This window comes from Strongylocentrotus purpuratus, unplaced genomic scaffold, assembly GCF_000002235.5.
Source record: "Strongylocentrotus purpuratus isolate Spur 01 unplaced genomic scaffold, Spur_5.0 spur5_scaffold_17, whole genome shotgun sequence".
In the NCBI taxonomy this organism is placed as follows: Eukaryota; Metazoa; Echinodermata; class Echinoidea; order Camarodonta; family Strongylocentrotidae; genus Strongylocentrotus; species Strongylocentrotus purpuratus.
Window position 1 is genome coordinate 28,096,833 of NW_022145602.1, and position 19,953 is coordinate 28,116,785.

A 19,953-nucleotide genomic window follows, 5' to 3' on the forward strand; every position below is an offset into this window, starting at 1 on the left:
TGCCGACGGATGCAATAATTATGCCAATAAGAGGGGTTATCGTCGGGTCAATTATATACTCCAGCAAGATATGTTCCCCAATTGTAACAAAACATCATTCTTAGCTATTACTGGGCCGTTACCCATTACAACCATCACTATATCCAAACACATAGTTTGGCCAACTCGCTTTCATTTCCTCTTAATATAACAGATATAATTTGCGTTTGTATTGGGCAAACAAACCAACATTTGCCGTGTCCAACTGAACCGCGTTGGCGAAACTCTTTATACAGATGGCTCTGGTCGCCCTTTACCAACAGCGCCATCTGTGCCCTCTATAATAATGATTGTTTTCGTTGTTGTTGCTGTTGTTATGGAAATTGTGCATACGTGTGCTGTCTTAGAGTATTGCTGCATTCATACTCAAATGGAAAGGTACATTGAAAGGTTATGAACAAAATTTGTAATGTCTCTCCAATTTCTGCAAAATGTATTGATTGAGTCATTCTTCATGAGAAGTATCTTGACACAGAGGGCGCCTGTAGAGGCTTGGTAAACTCACAAAATCAATTTCTCAAATAACATTATGATGGAAAGCGCAATTAAATAGTGACCGTTCGTGTTTGTATATTGTAATAGATGTCGTATGAGGGGTGATCCATTCCACTCTTTTCATTACCTGAAAGAAAAAAATGGGCGAGAATTGTAATGAAGACACTTTTAGGTACACTGTTTTGACTATACGATTTATTCTTGATAGATAAAGTTGATATCTTATCAGACCTATCTTTATCGATCAATCTATGTGACTCTTTAGGGAGATCAGTAAAGTTTTTTTAGAAGAATGATGTTAACTTTTTCTATTACCCTTTTGGTGTTCTTGCTGTCAGCAGAATTAAACAATTTCAATTTCAATTTCAATTCAATTATAAATTATTAAGTCTTGCAATTGATCATCATCAAGAAGTTGAAATCTAGAAAGAGTTTCTTTAGCCATTTTTGCCTGGTTTGGAGACTTTAAGAAGAATCTAGGCCGGATTTAGTAGTACGATCGACATAGGCCTCGTTTAACAAATCTAAAAAATAAGCTAGCGACCGATTCACATACACACAATGTTTGGTATCCGCGCTCGCTCAAACCAGATTTTAACACATGAACCAATGGGTATTTCAGCAAGATTGAACTATTTTCCCGGTATAAACTGGAATTTTGCCGGGATTTTACTGATTTACGCTAGAACTATTACATAGGTTTAGTATTTTTCGTTTATTTACGGGAATGGCTAAAACCACGACTGCAATTTCGACCAATGTGAGGTATATAATGCTATATAACAATTATTTTAAGAATCAAGTTAATGTCCTAGCTTACAAGTTCAAGTTCAAGTTCGTTTATTTATTTCATTTCCATAAAAACACAGCAAATGCAAATAAACATACAAGTATAAATACATACAAGGAATGGTCAGTTATTACAATAGTTTAAAATGAAATTGGAGAACATAGGAAAGGCCCATGGTGGCTTTGTATAAAAAGTTCCCCGAATATTATAATTTATATTATTTATATTATTGAGCATATATGAGTTCGAGATATCACAACATATAGCGATAACACAAAATACAGCAATAAATACAATATAAAGACAAAAAACTACAAACATATGTATGAAATAATCTAAAATTGGAGGCGGGGGGGGGGGGGCAAAAAGGTTTGGAAGGTAAATTTAACGGTACTCAGAATAAAAGGTCTGTTTCATTTTTGTTTTAAATATTGAACTGTTTTTATAAAAGCGGAGGACTTGAGGAAGAGTGTTCCATATGTTTGGCAAAGTATTTCTTACTGATTTTTTAGAAAATGAACTTTTTACTTTCCATAAATGAAACGTGTTACAAAGCCGAGTATTGTGAGTATGAATTTGGTTATTGATCGAAAATATGGAGGATATTCTTTTTGGAAGTATATTTTGAAAAAAATAAAAACCAATTAGTGCAGTATGGTATTTGAACAAATCAAAAACATTTAGGGTTTTTAAACGAAGAAATAACGGAGCAGAGTGGGCATAATAATCACTACCTGTACAAATACGTAGAGCCTTCTTTTGTAATTTGAAGAGGGTATTAATTTTTCCATGACACGAATTTCCCCAAATACTTATACAATATGTAAGATAAGGTAATATAAGTGAGTTGTACAAAGTGAATAAAATGGGAAATGGTACATGAAATTTTAATTTATATAAAACACCAATAGATTTTGATACCTTGCTTATAACATTATCGATGTGGGAATCCCAACGAAGGTTGTTATCTACGGATACTCCAAGGAAATTTACAACATTTAATTTTGATATAGATGTAGTATCAATATTTAAAGTTACCTTATCTAGTACATTGGAAACATTTTTACTCTTATTGTGAAATATACAAAAGTTTGTTTTAGAAAGATTTACTATCAATTTATTAGCTTTGAACCAAGTTGAAACCTTGTCTAATTCTTTGTTGACCTCGTGCTCTACATTATTTAAATCAGGTTGTGAAAAAATAAGAGTTGTGTCATCTGCATACATAATATACTGCATGATATGAGAAGATTGAATTAAGTCATTAATATATATCAAAAAAAGCAAAGGGCCAAGTATAGATCCCTGAGGAACTCCGTGTGTTATGTCTGCAAAATCAGAAGCATTATTATTATACATAGTAAATTGACGTCGATTGCATAAATAACTTTTAAAAAAATTAAGAGGGTTTCCACGTACACCATAAAAGTTCAATTTGGACAAGAGAATTGAATGATCAACTATATCAAATGCTTTTGATAAATCCATAAATATTCCGATACAAAAATTATTTTTTTCCATTGCTAAAGTCACTTTATCCTGCAAATCAATTAAAGCATGGGTTGTGGAATGATTACGTCGAAATCCAAATTGACAATCAGTAAGTATATTATGTTTAGAAAGAAAACTATACAATCGATTATAAACACATTTTTCTAGTAATTTAGATATACAAGGTAACAAAGATATTGGTCGATAATTTTTTAACACTGGAGATCCATGATGAGGGCTTCTTGTTTGACAATCACTTCTTCCATGGAACGAATTCGTTTATCTACAGAATGCTCTACCAGGGCAATGAAGGCCTCACTTTTAAATAAGTCCGTGATTACCTCCCTGACAATGGGGGAGTTCTTTGTCTGTGATCTTGTTGTAGCATTGCCTGTTGAGCCTGCCATGATGGATGGTATAGTTCAATAGAAGAATAGAGCTGGAATGGGAGTCAGATTAGTCCCAGATTGATGAGTCACTGCAAGTCATGACCAGCAAACAATAGCTGGGGGAATCCGTTGGTATTGTTGTGTATAATCTTAGCCAATCTGCCAACCAGAAGAAATAGCGAGTGCCAAGATGGGTAAATCCAACAAGAAAAACGGGTATATGGGACCAGCAATCAAAAAAAGGGTTCCAAAACATGAAAACGGTCTCACAGAAAAGTTGATAAAAAAGTAGTTTCCAGCCACCAGCAGACTCCAAAAGACACTCCTGTTAGGTTCTCCCAAGTTCCAAATGATATTTGGTATTTCTCTGAATAAAGATAAATGTGATATTAAATTTGTCTAACAAGTGTAATACGATAAATAAAAAAAGTGAATGTATACCAAAATGATATTTGGTATTTCTCTGAATAAAGATAAATGTGATATTAAATTTGTCTAACAAGTGTAATACGATAAATAAAAAATAAAAAATCAGAAAGCATACTGATGAATTATGAAACACATTGGACTAAAAATAAAAATATTACCCCCTACAGTGTTTGAGCTTGCAATCGGAAAGCTAACCCGAAACAAATATGATGCGATATATTTGCCCACACCTGTTTACAAACTAACGAGTGTTTTTTTAAATCAAATACCTTGTACTCACTCCACAAATGGAAATCTCAATGTGACCTATATTCTGATAATTACGTTGACACTATGTCATTCACTGAAACATTATCCCGGTTCTTGTTACTCCCCCCCCCCCCCCCCCCTCCTTAATAAAGCTCGTAATTTTTTTTTTAATGTGATGGCAGATGAGCCAGTTATCCGACGGCGCCTCAAAGTGGATAACGACTAGACAATACTTATGTCCTATCTGTTTAATTAACACTTCAGTCAACATTACTTTTCGTTTCTGATTTCGTTCAAACTACTTTCAATTTGCCATTCTGATTTGTCCAGCTTTCCTTCAGAAATAAAGCTACGTTTCCCTTCAAAAATACAATATCCCTTATTTGGTATAAGGCTGAATTGGGTAAAAAAATGTAACTCCAACGTAGCAAATGTTAGAAACTTAACTTGCGTATTTTAGTATTATCATTGTAGTAATCCCCCCTCTCGAACCGCGAACCATGTCATCAACAGTCCAGTGACGTATCCGCTGGACCACGACATCTCGTCATAGATCATAAATAATTCCGAATACCATTTTGCTCCAAAGTCAAAAGTGCACCTCATCCGTTGTTTTTTTCGTGTGCGTGTGGCTTAATACCGTTTCGATTGCTTTCTCCGCCTCACTGGACTGTAGCTTGTTTGCCACATGTGCAATTTTCCATAACACATGCAGTAGGCACCAATTGACAGAAAGATTGTGCAATTTACCCATTTCTGGTCCCGATTGGGACCATGATATTGGTATTGGTTAATCTTGTACTGGTAACAGCTGAACATTCTCGAAACTTTTGTTATATCTACATTGATAAATAACATGTGACAAAGGAAAATTACTTGTGTGGCATAGGCTTTTTCATCCCCAAGTTACTGTCGAGTTTCATGTTCTGTTTCAGCGATTAACGGCGTGTCAGGGTTACCCCGATGACCTTTGACCTTACAGGTATTCACATCGCAACTCCACCTGTCCAAAAACAAGAACCTTCTGAAGTTCCTTCTGAAGTGAACATTGGTGGCTGCATAGATGAAAGGGTTAATTGCTGAGTTACACCATAAGAGGTACGACGTAACTTCCCAGACGAGTTTATTCTCGCATTCAAATTTGCAAATGGCATATACAATGCTGCATATGTTGTACGGTGTATAACAAAGGAAATAACAACAACTGAGAATGGTGAGAACTAGTGCAGCTTTCCGATGTTTGGAGAGGGCTCCTTTTGTCTTGGTAGCTGCTGATCTACCATTTGTTTGATCTTTGCCTACGACTGGCTGGTGAAGGGAAGAAGTTCTGACCCCAACATTACCATTTATAACCGAGGACTGCATACTTCTGAAAAGGCGACTCTTTGAGTCTTTCAAGACGTGTCGAGCTGATGTATCCTCGTGATGGCCTCCATTGTCTCCATATGGTTCCTTAGAAGAACTATGCTTTGGTGAAACAGCTATTGTACTGATAGAGAAGCAGATCTTTACACCCTCGCGAACAGATCTATTTCCTTCAGTTTCAGGTACACAAACGGGTATTGTTATGTCACTATTTCGAGGTTTTACAGTTTGGCGGTTGTTTTGACTATCTCCAATAACTCCAACAGATCTCCGTCTTATTCTGATGTAAACGAGTACGTTAAGAATTAGAAGGAGTGTGAATGGAATCACGAATTCTATGACATTGACCACGACAGTTGCATTGACATTGGTCAAAAATTCCATCTCACACTGCGTCGAATAGTCAATGGTGCTCTTTCCCTTTCCGAACAGACCTTTCCAGCCAAATGCTAGGGTTCCGTAGAAGACCAGGCAAGCCATCCAAAAAAAAGAAAGTACTGCTCCGATGCGCTTTTGCGTCTGGTAGGTCTTGTAACCAATACCCATCGTCAGGAGACAGTAACGGTCCCAGCTGATCAGGAGCATAGTGATGGTGGACATCAGAGTTAGCGTGAATTCAAAGGTGGACCAAAGCTTGCAGAAGGTCTCTCCGAATGGCCAGTGGTCTTTGATGATATCAGCAAGATTCATGGTCATGACTACAGTACCTACAGAAAGGTCTGTGATAGCTAGGTTCAGGATGAAGAAGTTGGCCGCCGTGGATCGAATGCGGGCATCACGGAAGAAAGCGACTACGACGAAAACGTTTCCGATGACGGTGACTGCGATGATTCCAATGAGAATAACTGAACCTGGAGAATACCACATGTTTGTCAGAGAATTACGGCAGAGGCTAAGAAAAAGTGCAAGAGTTCGAGAGTTTTGGATGTTGGTCGAAAATCAAGAGCAATGATTTCGTCTCAAGGTCTTCCGTTGGACGTAAGATTGATTAGTATAAACTATGGTTTCTCAGCAGGTAGTTCGTCTGCAATGGTTGTGGAATACAGGTGACTTGGGTTATAAAGCTTCAATCTTATCCGAATGAACAGAAACGAGGGCATTAGTGAAGCATTAGTGAAGCAGCCGCGTCACTTTAAGCTGGAAATGAAAATATTGTCCAACCAGGAGTGGAGAAAATTTACCCTGAAATTGACGGATGAAATGCTAGCCCATGTTCAGTAAGTGCGGACCGCGCAGAAATATTGATTGCATGACAAAAAATTTAACCTTCCTTGCTTCCCGATACACGGAGTTCTTTGCTCTTTTGCGTCCGTATGTCACATGCCGGTCATGGCATGGCCACCACATACTCCCTTAATTGCAAAAAATCACCCTTCAAAGTCGTCTAGCTTGCAATTAGTTTCTCACTATAAACTTCAAATGGCATTTGAAGAACAAACATTATCAAGGTCTCTTGTCAAACATAATTATGTTCTGTTTACATTCAACAGTTAAAAGGAAATTTGACAATTTTGAGTAGCATTTTCTTATTGCAGATCAGTGTTTGTGAGTTACATAAAAGGTTTATGAATATTTAATCTCTTTATTCGCGGGGCTAATCCTTTTGGCAAACGTGTCGTTTATACCAAATACACACACCACTGTATCTCACAACATGTACGTGATACCTTGCAGTTTCACTTCCTTATTATTGTAATATTGGTGCGTCCATCGTTGAGTAACTTCCTGGGTTTTTGTTTAAAGGAATCAACCCAAGAAAAATCCACTACAACTGATAATTAGAACAAATAACATAATACGTTGCCCTCACAACTTTTCAATGATATTTTAACTTTTCTTTTTTCTTTCTAAAATATTTCTATTCCCTTTTCCTTGCATGGCTGTTTTATTAATTTTGTATTGCTTGCTCAATATTTGACAAGAATGTATGTTTTAAAAATGGTGTAGAAGCTAGATCTCAATTTGAGAAAGAAAAAGAAAAACAACAACAATAATACCAAAAAACCAACAACTAGACAGAACAAAAGCAATGCTATATCATTATACCAGAACTCAAATCTTTCTTTTTGTACAGCTTTTCATCAAATTGTTAATATTTCAAAGAGGAACATATTAAATGAAATATAAGAAAAACAGAAAGAAAAAAAAACTAACACACCAAAATCACCAACGTCATGAACGTATTCCCATCTAATTCAAGACTCTTGAAAACATTCTTGATTACGTATGAAGATTTGGTTTACTCATTTTAAAGCTAATTTATATTCGTGAACATGTCGAAATTGGCGCATAAACGGGTACGCGTCATGTTTAACGACATTTGGGAGAAATATCATATGTTTACCAAGCCAACTTGAAGAACATTTCTTAAAATCTGTAATCTAGAGATGTCGTGGTCTAGTGGATAAGTCGCTGTACTATGCATCATAAGGTTCGTGGTTCGAGCCTCGAGGCGGCTTTCCAGTAGATTTAGATTTAGATTTACTTTCACATTGTTGTTGTTCATTTTTGTGTGTATTTTTGTGTCTTTATAATTTTTCTTCTCTGTGCGCCTCGAACACATTAGCCATGTGGAGTTGGCGCATTACAAATACTTATATTAAATACTATATTATTATTATTAATTAAGGCATTAATATACATTTGCAACACTCGATCCGTCTGAGGTAAATGAGTACCTGGCAGGATTTAATTCCTAGAAATGCTAGAGCGCCATAATGACAGCCATGCTAAAGCAAGGGTATTAATAGTAGAATGCCATGAGACAGACAATGAGAGCTATACATGAGCTCACTATAATCATAATATTTATTAATATCCATTTGTCTGGTGTTTTCTTATTATAAACATGATAAAGAGATCTGGAAATTGTTTTATACCCGACTGCCTGTTTGTTTAAGTTCGAGTTTTGTTAGTGCCAAGACGAACATTTACAGACAGGCAGAGCACTATTTGCTCATGAAATGCTCATGAAATCTGACATTTTTATGTTGTTGACACAATGGAAAATGTTTCTGTAAACATAAACTTGCAAAGTGGGGCAGAGCGCTGAAATGTGAACAAATGACGGTTTACGAAACGCCACTATGCACTACTTAAGTCATTGCTTACTGGAACCTGGTGGTCCCTGTGTTAAGTCTAAAGGAATTAGTTAATTCAGTAGCCAACGGGTTAATCAAATGCGATTTCTAATCATAGCGCATGGCTGTGATCAAACATGTCCATCAGTAAAAAACATTATCATCTACAGTGTGTGTTGGAGCTTTCAATTGGAAAGCTAACCCGAAACAAATATGATGCGATATATTTGCCCACACCTGTCTACAATTTCAGTATTTACAACGGTACTCTTGAGGGCTCGGTTTTTTTAGTGCGAATATGGTAGCCTTGGTTAATGTATTAATAATAGTCAAGTGAATAGAATATTCAGATTGTAAATGGTATCAAATGTTTATTTTGAAGTATGTATCTATCTGTGGCGAATCCAAGATTGATATGGTCGGGGTGGGGGGGGGGGCAAAAGTTAAATTGTTTCAGATGCCCCCAAAACACCCCTCTTTATCGTTATTTTTCGGGGAAGCGGGGGCACGCGACAAGGTGTCTCCCTCTCCCTATCCGTCACTGGTCTATATTTTCAAGCGTAAACTCGATAAAAAGAGGGTCAAAATATAACCCAACCCTTAGGCATGCTTAGTCTCCCATGAAGTTTGAGTCCCACCGCGGCACTAATGTATTTTGGTAACAATTAATCTGCTCTTGCCACTCTCCACCCCAGTGATGTAAATGGGTATCCGGTAGGAAGAAATGTCATGAATGCCAGAGCGTCTTATCCGGGCCCACTCGGCTAATGCCGGGATGAAAATAGTACAGCGTTTAGAAATATTATTTGTAATCGCTTTATAAATTTGAATATTGTTTTTATTTCAAGTAAATATTTATTGCTGAAAAGATCTTAACTAACCCAAACAGGTAAACATCAATCAACATGTTCCATTGTTGATTACTATTCAAAATCTACTTGAAGATGTATGTTTATCAACGACTATTCAATGAATAAAAGTAACGAATCATCGACCTCAGCGTTGATTATTAATCTCATTAAAACAAAGAACCATATTTAGGTAAATGTAAAAATATCATACTGATTATTTGATCAAATTAAATCACATGAAATGACATCTAAGATGCTTTCAATCCCGATTGTCAAGGCAAATTTAGCCAACCATTATTACGTCACAGCTCTACTGAGTACGCTTTCTTGTTTGGACATCCCTTAGTCTGACTAAAAAGGAGACCGTCAATCCATGAGAACAACATTCCAGTAGACCGACAGTCCATGGGGCTGTTCACACCGGCACAGATAGCGCGGTCTAGCGCGCTAGACCGCGCTATCTCTGCGGTGTGGAAGGTACAACGTCGTTTCGGTCCGCCCAACAGCGAGCCACGGCGAGCCAACACTGGAGCACCTCTTGGGGGTGGTCCATGAAAGATAGCGCGGTCTAGTGCGCGCTAGACCGCGCTATCTCTGCCGGTGTGAACCCGAGCCACGATAGCATGCTGAAAATCATCGTTCTACCAAGAAGCTGTAATTAATGGAGATCCCGTCCAAGGGCGTGTTCACACCGCAAGGGGGGACCGTGGGCGGACCATGGATCGCGCTATCGTAGCGCGACCCACGGTCCGCCCATTGGCATTCGCCGGATCCACACCGCAGTGAGATAGCGCGGTCTAACTGCACCCAAGTTTTTTGAGAGGTCCTGTTGTCATGACGCGTGACGTTCTGAATAGGCCATTTTCGTAATGTAACCAAATTTAATGCATACGTCTTTGTAAAGTGCCTCAATACAAATTATTTCATTCACCTGATAAGAATAATAGTATTTCAATAGACAGAATCCAAACTGCATACATTAGTTGTTGTCAGGTTGGACAAGCATTATGGCTTGACCTACCTATATAGCAACACTTAATATATGCAGTTGCATTCTGACTATTGAAATACTATTGTTCCTATCAGGTGAATGAAATAATTTGTATTGAGGCACCTCACAAACACTTATGCATTAAATTTGGTTACATTACGAAAATGGCCTATTGTACCGATTCAGATTCAGATCGCACCAAAATAGAATGAGTATAAAATTCCCCGCGTGTAGAACGATGAAATCCGGCGTGCTATCGTAGCTCGGGTTCACACCGGTAGATATAGCGCGGTCTAGCGCGCGCTAGACCGCGCTATCCCTCGTGGACCACCCCCAAGAGGTGCTCCAGTGTTGGCTCGCCGTGGCTCGCTGTTGGGCGGACCGAAACGACGTTGTACCTTCCACACCGCAGAGATAGCGCGGTCTAGCGCGCGCTAGACCGCGCTATCTCTGCCGGTGTGAACAGCCTCTATGAGGCCCCTTTGAAGTCATCGGTGGCACCGCGCGTCTTTTGTTTCCCCTACCGTAATCCCCTTAATCTCCCTCCGAAACCGTACAGTTCCCTAGTAGCCCTAAGTCCTCCCTTTCAAAACACAGCCCAGCCCAGCGAGCACGGCGGCTTTTGCTTTGCCGGCCCGTACTTGGGATGAATAGTGGTGATAACTTGACAACTTATAGCCCTAAATCAATAAATGCGCAAACATATAACACAATTTCATTCATTTCTTAATGAAGATAAACCTTTGAACTACCTTCTTAGCTATGTACACATTTCGGAAATTTTCGAAAAATGTCAATCATTAGATGAGAAAATCATTGTGATGAAAACCTGTCATTCGCTCTAACTCATTATTTCCTTGGTCGATTTCCCTGGTTGAAATGGCCATGTCTTCTGTAGAGCTACCCGAGAACGGAAAAAGCATTTGATGACTAATAGAAAGTTGCATTGGTCATATGTTGTGAATTCTGTATTTAATATGTTATAGCTAAATACATCTTCACTGAACATGACTTAATTTTTCGTTGCCACGCATGGCTTCAAAGCTCGATGCTTGCATATTTTTGCAAAAGAGTGAATAGAGAACTTAGGGAAGCAGATGGCGTTGCGTAACATTTCGTACTATTTGGAATGCCAGAGAGGGACTGTGCATTCATATGGGCATCTGTTGATGGTAATGATGGCTGGAAAGGGTTACATCTCTTTTTGTTAGGCCAGGTTAATCTTGAATATTTTTCCCTCGGGAAATTCTTTCGAGACGGTATCTCAATTCATTAGAGCTTCCTGGTTCTACACGTGGGGAATTTTATACTCATTCTATTTTGGTGCGATCTGAATCTAAATCGGTAAAACTCTACACTCCGGGTTCGTAATAGCGCGCGAAATTTTTGACCGCTCTGACCTCATGACCTCACGCGTCATGGCAACAGGACCTCTAAAAAAAAGGGGGTGCTACGAAAGACCGCGCTGTCTCACCGTGGTGTGGATCCGGCGAATGTCAATGGGCGGACCGTGTGTCGCGCTACGATAGCGCGATCCACGGTCCACCCACGGTCCCCCCCCCCCCTTGCGGTGTGAACACGCCCCATGAGACTGATAGTGCACAAGTCCGACAAAACTGAATATCTGAATATATTTAAAAAAACAAACAATCGTGGGCTGCCGGTAAAGTGCATCTATCTGTCTCGTTAACCCACTAGAAAGATGTTGGTCTTGTAAATTCTGATGTTCCATTACACAAGGACTTTGCATCCCTTTTGATCGTCAAAAAAAGTAATTTCTAAGCATTACCAAGTGTTTCGACTGCTTGCACTCAATTTGTTCTTCTACATCGTTTGAAATCGAGTGTCCATCTATCCAGGCACAAGAAGTGACGAAAGTTTCTCCTGAAATGGACGTTTGTGGCAGCGTAGATGAAGGGATTTAAAGCAGAGTTGATCCAAAGTAGATTGCTAACAGTTTCCCACGCAGGTTTAGCCACGCAATCAAAACCGCAGATGGAATACACGACGCTTGTTATATTATAGGGAAGGTAGCACGACGTAAAGCAGCCAACAAGTATAGTGAGAACAAGGGCAGCTCTGCGATGGCGGAATAAGGTTTTCCCCGCTTTTCTAGTAGGCAAACGATTCATTTCCGTGTCATAATTTCTATCCTGGGTCGTAAGATCGGCATCTGCATGAACTGCTCTCAAAGCGCGTTTGGCATGCCTGCGCGGCATTCCTATAACCAAAGAAGCTTCACGCTGTGAGGCCTGCAGGGAACATGGTGTTGATTTATCACGCGGGGTCCCTCTAGGTCCGCATTGATGAAGGCCACTATTAGATACACGCCGCATTCCTGTATTCTGAATCCGCGCCGTAGATGCGTCGTACGATAGATTCTCCGGATTTATCTTTCCGACCATTCCTCTCGAACGACGTCTGATATCAACAAACACAGCTACGTTGATCATCACCAGTGCGGCAAAGGGTATAATGAACTCTAAGAAGTTGACTACAACAGTAGCAGACAGGCTTGTGAGGAACTCCATTTCACACTCTTCATCGAAGTTTACTTTGTGTTCTTTTGTTATGGTACTCCACGTGAACGCCATGGTGCTGTATATGGCTAGAAACGCAATCCATAGGGTAAGGAGAATGATGGTCGCTCGTTTACGTGTATGGTCCCTGATGTATTTCATGCCTTTGCTCACCAGACAGAAGCGGTCCCAACCAATCAGCAGCATCGTCATGATAGATACCATACTCAATGTATGGTCTAGAGTGCTCCACAGTTTGCAGAAGACTTCCCCAAATGGCCAATAGTCCATGACTGTCCACACCAAGTTTATGGTCATTATGACGGACCCAACTAAAAAATCCGAAATCGCCAAGTTGAGTATGTATATATTAGCAACGGTCATTCTTATTTGTGGATCGCGAATGTACGCAATTACCACGAAGAGATTCCCGATAACAGTGGTGAGCAAAATTGTAGTCATGACTAAAGGAACTAATGCCAACCAAGTTGTTGAAAACGGGTATTCATAGACATAACCGCTATACGATGCATCCTCATATGAGTCGTTACAATCAGATGGGTTCGACATTTTGACAGACTTATGGTGAGAGACGATCCGTGGTTGTTAAAACGATGTTTTCCTCATAAGATGTTAGATCCCATTGTCAAAAGAAATGTTGTTTTAACGAGAAATATAAGGATGCTCTTTTGCAGAAGCTAGGCAGAGATTGCATTGCAAATCAATATTGTTTTCCGCTTCCATGAATTGAAATAATTGACTGTACAATGCGGATTTCAAAAAGCAACTTTAACCCTCAAGCAAGTCAGTGATCGATAACGCAGCTAGATCAATACTACTCTCTATCCCTGTTGTACGTAGTCTAATATAATTTTTCCTACGTCTATCACTTCACCTTTTGCTATCCTCCAGTTAATTAACTAGATACATCAAATTGAATTCTGGCGACGGCACGAGCGATAAAAAAAGATGGTAGGACGACAATTTCATATCAATCTCAAGTGAAGAAAAATTCTAAAGAGCCTTGGAAACATCTTTGCTGATTGGATAAGAAGTGCAATCACGTGTATGCCCTTTGAATAGTTCTTCCGAAACAGCAATCATTCGTAATCATCATCGGTTTTCCTCTTAAGATTTATGATCACATGTTTTACGCGTTTTCCTTCAAGTCAACACTTTGAGTGATGGATGCTATTTTAGAACTAGACCATGAGTATGACAATATTGACGTTTGACTAAGGAATAAAGGAAGACTTGTTTGAGAAATAGTATATCCATTTTGTCGGGGGAGGACTATTCAGCTTGCTCTATATTCAGTAAAAGAGTTTGCACCTTATAAATTGAAGCGGTACATAGAACTGACTAGAAATGACTGTATTTGCAGGATGAAATGGATATGTTGAGAACACGAAGAGAAGTATAAAGTAAAGGTAAAAGCACTGGACAATGATTGAGAAGGAGTATATCGGAGGTAAACTTTCTCCTCGCACGAGACCATATTTGATTGGCTAATGTTCATTACGTTCACACTTGTCCACTTTCCCTCATATATTTTTGAATATTTTTATAATGCAAAGGGCATATCAAAAGTTAATTTTACAGACAATAATTCGTTTATATTATAATTATAACGAAAGTTGTGTCATTAATACTTGTACAAATATCGCGCGGTGTACTGCTGCCGCTCCCCCGATATCTTTAAAGGTACAAATGATTTATGTATTGTAAGATACAGAATTGTGAAGCCTATTACAATTTATTTCATCATACAAAAACCGCCGCGGTTTGGCGTGTCATGTCTGAATGGACCTTTAGTTTTATTATTGTTCTATTATTCCTTTATTAAATTGTGCACCATTAGGGAACCCATCTCAAAACAAGTATCCCCATTGAATGATCACGAGCGTGATAAATATGATATTGCTCGAACTTTTTGTTTATCTTTGCTCCTCCTCTTTTGATCTGTTCCTATAATACTTTTTGATTTGCATCTCGAATTCCCTTTTGCTCGATTTCACTCGTTTAATGTCAAAGTCAAGAAATACAACTTTATCATACAAATAACAATCAGCTCGTCGAAAAATGTTGCCGTTGGTGGCGATATTATTGATTTCGGTGTGTCGGTAGGCCTACATATCAAGCTGTTGATACGTATTAAATTAGTCCCTGTACGTCTCATTTGCCTTAAATGACACAGATATGGAATTGAGAAATTAATATCGAATTCGGCCAATTCGTGGACCATCATCATCATCATCAACTTCAGGTGGCGCTGTAAAGCGCTGCTGTGGCCTTCACGAGAGCACGCCATGTAACTCTTTCACCTGTCATTTGTGTTGCACCTTTCATTCCTTGTCCAGACACTTTCTTGATATCATCAGTCCAAGATATTGGTAGACGACCTCTACCCCGTTTTTCCTTCGACTGCTCCTTGCATTATTTGCTTCTCGACACCTTCAGATCTCCTAACAATGTGCCCAAAAATAGTTTAGTTTTCTTTCCATGATTCCCCTTCTGATGGTCAAGTCTGTTCCAATCTTTTCCAGGGCCCACACATTTGTCTTTTTATCTTTCCATGACACCTGCAATTACAGCCTCCTGTAGCACCACATTTCAAAGGCATTAACTCTCTGTCTGTTATTCTTTGTCATGGCCTAGGACTCACTTCCGTAAAGGCCCGGTCACACAGAGGGGACGCATGGGCGACGCACGGCCGGCGCATGGAAAATTTGCATTTTTGGCCAGTGCGTTGTCGTTCGCTAGGCGTGCGTCATCATTCGTTACTCGTTCGTCGAGCGCGCTGGACCCACGCTATGCATTCGTCGTCATTCGCTGTGTGCGTCGGGATTTTTTGAGCATGCTCAAAAGTGTGCGCGGAGCTCGACGCATGAATGTACACGCCAAAGGCACGCCAGACGTGCGTTGAGCGCGCTAGACCAGCGCCAGACATACACGGAGCACACGCCCTGTATACGCACAGCGCGCTAGCTACACGCTGTGCATTTTGTGTCAGCTCGCTAGCTTTTCCAAAATCATGACAAAAGTTAGGCACAGGGCCTTTTCCGATCTCCAATACGCTGGCCGTGCGTCGTAGAACGCGGTGCATGCGTGGACCATTCGTCCAGCGCGCTAGCAACACGCTGTGCATTCGTGGAAGTTGTTATCATGTGCGCTCTGGGTACGGTCTGTATGCGCACTGTATGCGCCCTGTATACGCTCAGCGCGCTAGCAACACGCTATGCATTTGGTGTCAGCTCGCTGTAGCTACGACAAAAGTTGGGCGCACGACAACGCACTGGCCAAACTTGCAAATTTCCAATGCGCTGGCCGTGCGTTCTCCATGCGTCCCCTCTGTGTGACCGGGCCTTTAGTAGCAATAGAGAAATAAGTTCGTGGACCATGGATAGCATAAATTTAAATGTGCTATATTTTAATGCGACATAATTTGCACGCAAAAGCTGTTTTGACAGATAACAAGAACCTAATAATGCGATATACTGAAAAAAACTGAATGGACGACACTCATTGTGTAGACATAGGTGAAGCAGTCGTTGATAAACGGAGCAGCCACAAATACATTTTTATTTACAGTATTGATAAACAAAACATGAATTAAAAATGTTCGAAACAATAATAAATCGGACTTATCATAATTATGGTAGTATCACATTGCTATCCCTTTATAGTACTAAAAAAGAATCACAAAAAGACATAACTTTTACTAGTGCCATTTCCCCTCGTTTGTCTCCTTTTTAGATATACATGTATTGGTTAATTCAATATATTAAATTTACAAATATAACTGCATCTAAACATTTCTGCAACGCTGAACACATCTTACAAATCTACTTTTTTAAACCTCTACGCATAAATGGCGAAGTTGCCATATCAAAGAGCTACTTAGAAATCAGATTAATCAATCGCATTAAGATAAGTAATGATAGCATCCTGACGTAATCATGAGAACGTGTGCTATTTAATTATTGGTTCTCTGCAATCCGCAAACGTCAAAGGTCGATCAGCAGCAATACGCATCGAAGGGCTATTGCCAATTATCTGAAAATGAAAAAAGAGAGAGAGAGAGAGAGAGAGAGGGGGGAGAGAGAGAGAGAGAAGAGAGAGAGAGAAGAGAGAGAGAGAAGAGAGAGGGAACAAAACAAGAAACAACATATCAATATACTCCACTTTGCCTAACACATCATTCTTATATAATAAAAACAACACTTATATTTAATTTATTTCCATTTAGTCAATACTTCTTATTTCTAATTCTCTCATTTTTATTATTTTTCTGATTAAATTATGTTTCATATCTGTTCAGCTGTCTGTGTTTTATGTTTATATCTTATGCCATGATTTGACAAATCCATTTTCCTGGGCCACGAATGCAATTTTTGTGGTAATTCTCTTAATAAATTTGATACATTTGAAGTAGTTGTAGTAGTATTTGTAATATCAGGAGCAATAATAATGATAATATAATAATACTACTAATGATTATGGTAATGGTGATAATAATGAAGAAGATGATAATAATACAAATAATACTGATAATAGCAATACTACTATTGACATTAATAATTTGTTTACAATAATTGTACTTATGATAATTAGAACAATAATGATTTAGGTTCTTCTATAGGGCTCAGTTGTGTCAGGCTTGATATTCCTGACGATTCTTTTAAATGAAGGTGTTGAGAAGGTGTTGAGAAGGGGTAGAGGTCGTCCACCAATATATGGACTGATGATATCAAGAAAGTGTCTGGACAAGGAATGAAAGATAAACACCAGTTATGGTCATGCGATTGCATTGTAAAAGAAACGTTGTGGAATCGATCAGAAAAGGTTGATCATCTAGCATATAAGTATTGGTATGTACTGCAAGGTTCTGGAATCATCAAAATGATAAGAAATTTGGCCTCGTCTTCGTAAAGTTACAAGCACTGTACACAGAAAGATGTATATGTGACTACGCACACGTGCGTTTATCTCTCACACACCAATAGATAAACTAATTTACCAAATATATCAATTAGTAGGCGGTTTTCCAGCAAAATCATCATGTATAAGTCAAAACATATTCTTTCACATGATTGGTAATATGAGCTTCCCTTTCATTTTTTTTTAAATTGGGGCGTTTCCAATACTGGTCTTTACCTTTAATTGTAGTACTAGTGTCCTGATACATTGGAACAGTCTGCAGCACAACCAAGGTGAGAACCAGCCGTAATTAATCAACGGAGCAAGTTAGGTCTGCGGAATCATCACGCACTCACGAATGGCTGTTGGTTTGTCAGTTAAACAATAGACACCTGGGCCGATAAGAGAGAAAAACTATTACATCAGCGGAGGACGCCGGCGTTTTTCCACATAATTCGATTAATCACGTGACCAGACTGTACAATGCTGCAATTCTCTGCTGTACCAGAGAAAATGCCCTGTGTCTTTTTCATTTGTAATTCGTTGGCAAAAAGCAATGTCAGTTCTTACCGCATAAAGGTGATTTTGGTAAAAGAAAGAAAGGTCGACCTTCACGGGAAATGCAGCTTTGGCGTAAAGGATCTTTACATTTCTTATCATGACACGACGACGGCTCACATATGAATGTAGTTGTGTTCCGTTGCAATGAGAGAGTAGAAACATTTTTCGGGCTTTCTTAACCTTCGTCAATTCACTGCCAAACTAATCAACTCAAATTGTGGAAGATACACAACCCATGAACAGAATACCAACATTTATTGAGAGAACTTCTGTAGGTAAGTATTTTACGCCTTTCAATCACTTTCGATTAACATCTCGGTTTATTCCTTCGCCTCTCTGAACGGTGGCGAGTTGCCACATAATTATGCACTTTTGAAATTATAAAAAAAATCAGCAAGAGAGGAAAATGATGACTTTGTGCAACACAATTTTATGTGTGCAAAATTACCACTTTTTGGTCCTTATCAGCTTCATGACAACCGCTTTAATGCTGGTATAGATAATTTGTTTGCACTAGAAACAGTTGAATGCATTTAAAGCATTTTACATATTCATCCCATGACAAATACATTGTTGCGCAGGGAGATTGTTACAATACTGCCACATTGTTTGAAGTGTATGGTACATGCCGACTATTTTGTTAATATGTTTGGAAACATTTCATAAGCGGTACAGTCCAGTTATTTTGTTTTTCATTTTAATTTCCGTTAAATGTGATATAAAGAGGGAAAATATATTGACATTTAAAAACTTTTAACTGAATATTGGTCTTATTAATTAAATGGTGCATTTCATCCTGAGGGTTCATTATTAATATGCATACACCTACTAATCGTGCAATAAAGGATACGTTTATAAAGTTTTATTTTCCATTCTCGATTGATTGAAAAGACAATATCTTTCTCTACATTTTGTCTATACTTCATTTCCCACATTTTTTTTTACCATTCTAAACTACTGTTTAGTTGCTACGATATCTAATCCGATAAAAATGATATAGGCGATTGCCTTTAAGGATAATGAGGATTGCTACAATATATCTCATGATGAGATAAACAAATTTGCATCCTGTCTAATTTCCTTCACGTTTCTCTCACACACGCCTCTAGTCTAATTTCCTGACGATTTGGGAGTCTCTGTGTCTCTGAACCGCCATAACGAGTGCAAATAAATAAAGACGTTATGAAGTTAGGCGTGATAATTTCATCTGTCACCATTTTAAAAACGTACTTAATTTGACTTTTAGGTGTTAATATTGGAACAAATTTACGTTTCCTCGATCGCTTTCTTAGAAATCATGGAAGGTACACATTAATGAAAATGCATTAGTGTAGTATAAGTCCAAGTGACGGGGGGGGGGGGGGGGGGGTCGTTACGGGTATTAATATTAGTTCACAAGGCACTAGTGCTTCCGAATATTGAAAGGGTCTGTAAGGGGTCTGCTTCTTTACCTGTGTCCGCCTCCTCGATCTTCTTCTTCTTCTTCTTCTTCTTCTTCTTCTGCATCTTCTACTTCGTCTTCATTACTATCTTCATCATTATTATCATCATCATCTTCTTCTTCTTTGTCATCTGCTTCTTCTTGTACTTTTTCTTGATCTTCTTCTCAATTTCTTTCCTTCATCTTACTCTTCCTCTTCCCTTCCCATCTTTTTTTCTTTATAAATGTACTCTCTTTTGCCAAACGTGGGAGGGAAAGGGGCACATGCCCTATGCCCCCTTTTCCGTATCACTGTGCAAATGTTATGTTTCAACACATCCGTGATAATGAAGGCGACAGTGGA

General features: G+C 38.8%; 1 protein-coding gene across 1 annotated transcript; it reads right to left on the reverse strand.

The window, feature by feature from the left end:
• Positions 1 to 4,788: 4,788 nt before the first annotated feature.
• Positions 4,789 to 19,675, reverse strand: LOC105440358 (muscarinic acetylcholine receptor M3-like). The gene is made up of 2 exons (XM_030988346.1): positions 19,621 to 19,675; positions 4,789 to 6,098 (listed from the first exon to the last, which is right to left on the reverse strand). The coding sequence occupies exons 1-2, from the start codon at positions 19,673 to 19,675 to the stop codon at positions 4,789 to 4,791; spliced, it is 1,365 nt and encodes a 454-aa protein (XP_030844206.1).
• Between the last annotated feature and the right edge of the window lie 278 nt (positions 19,676 to 19,953).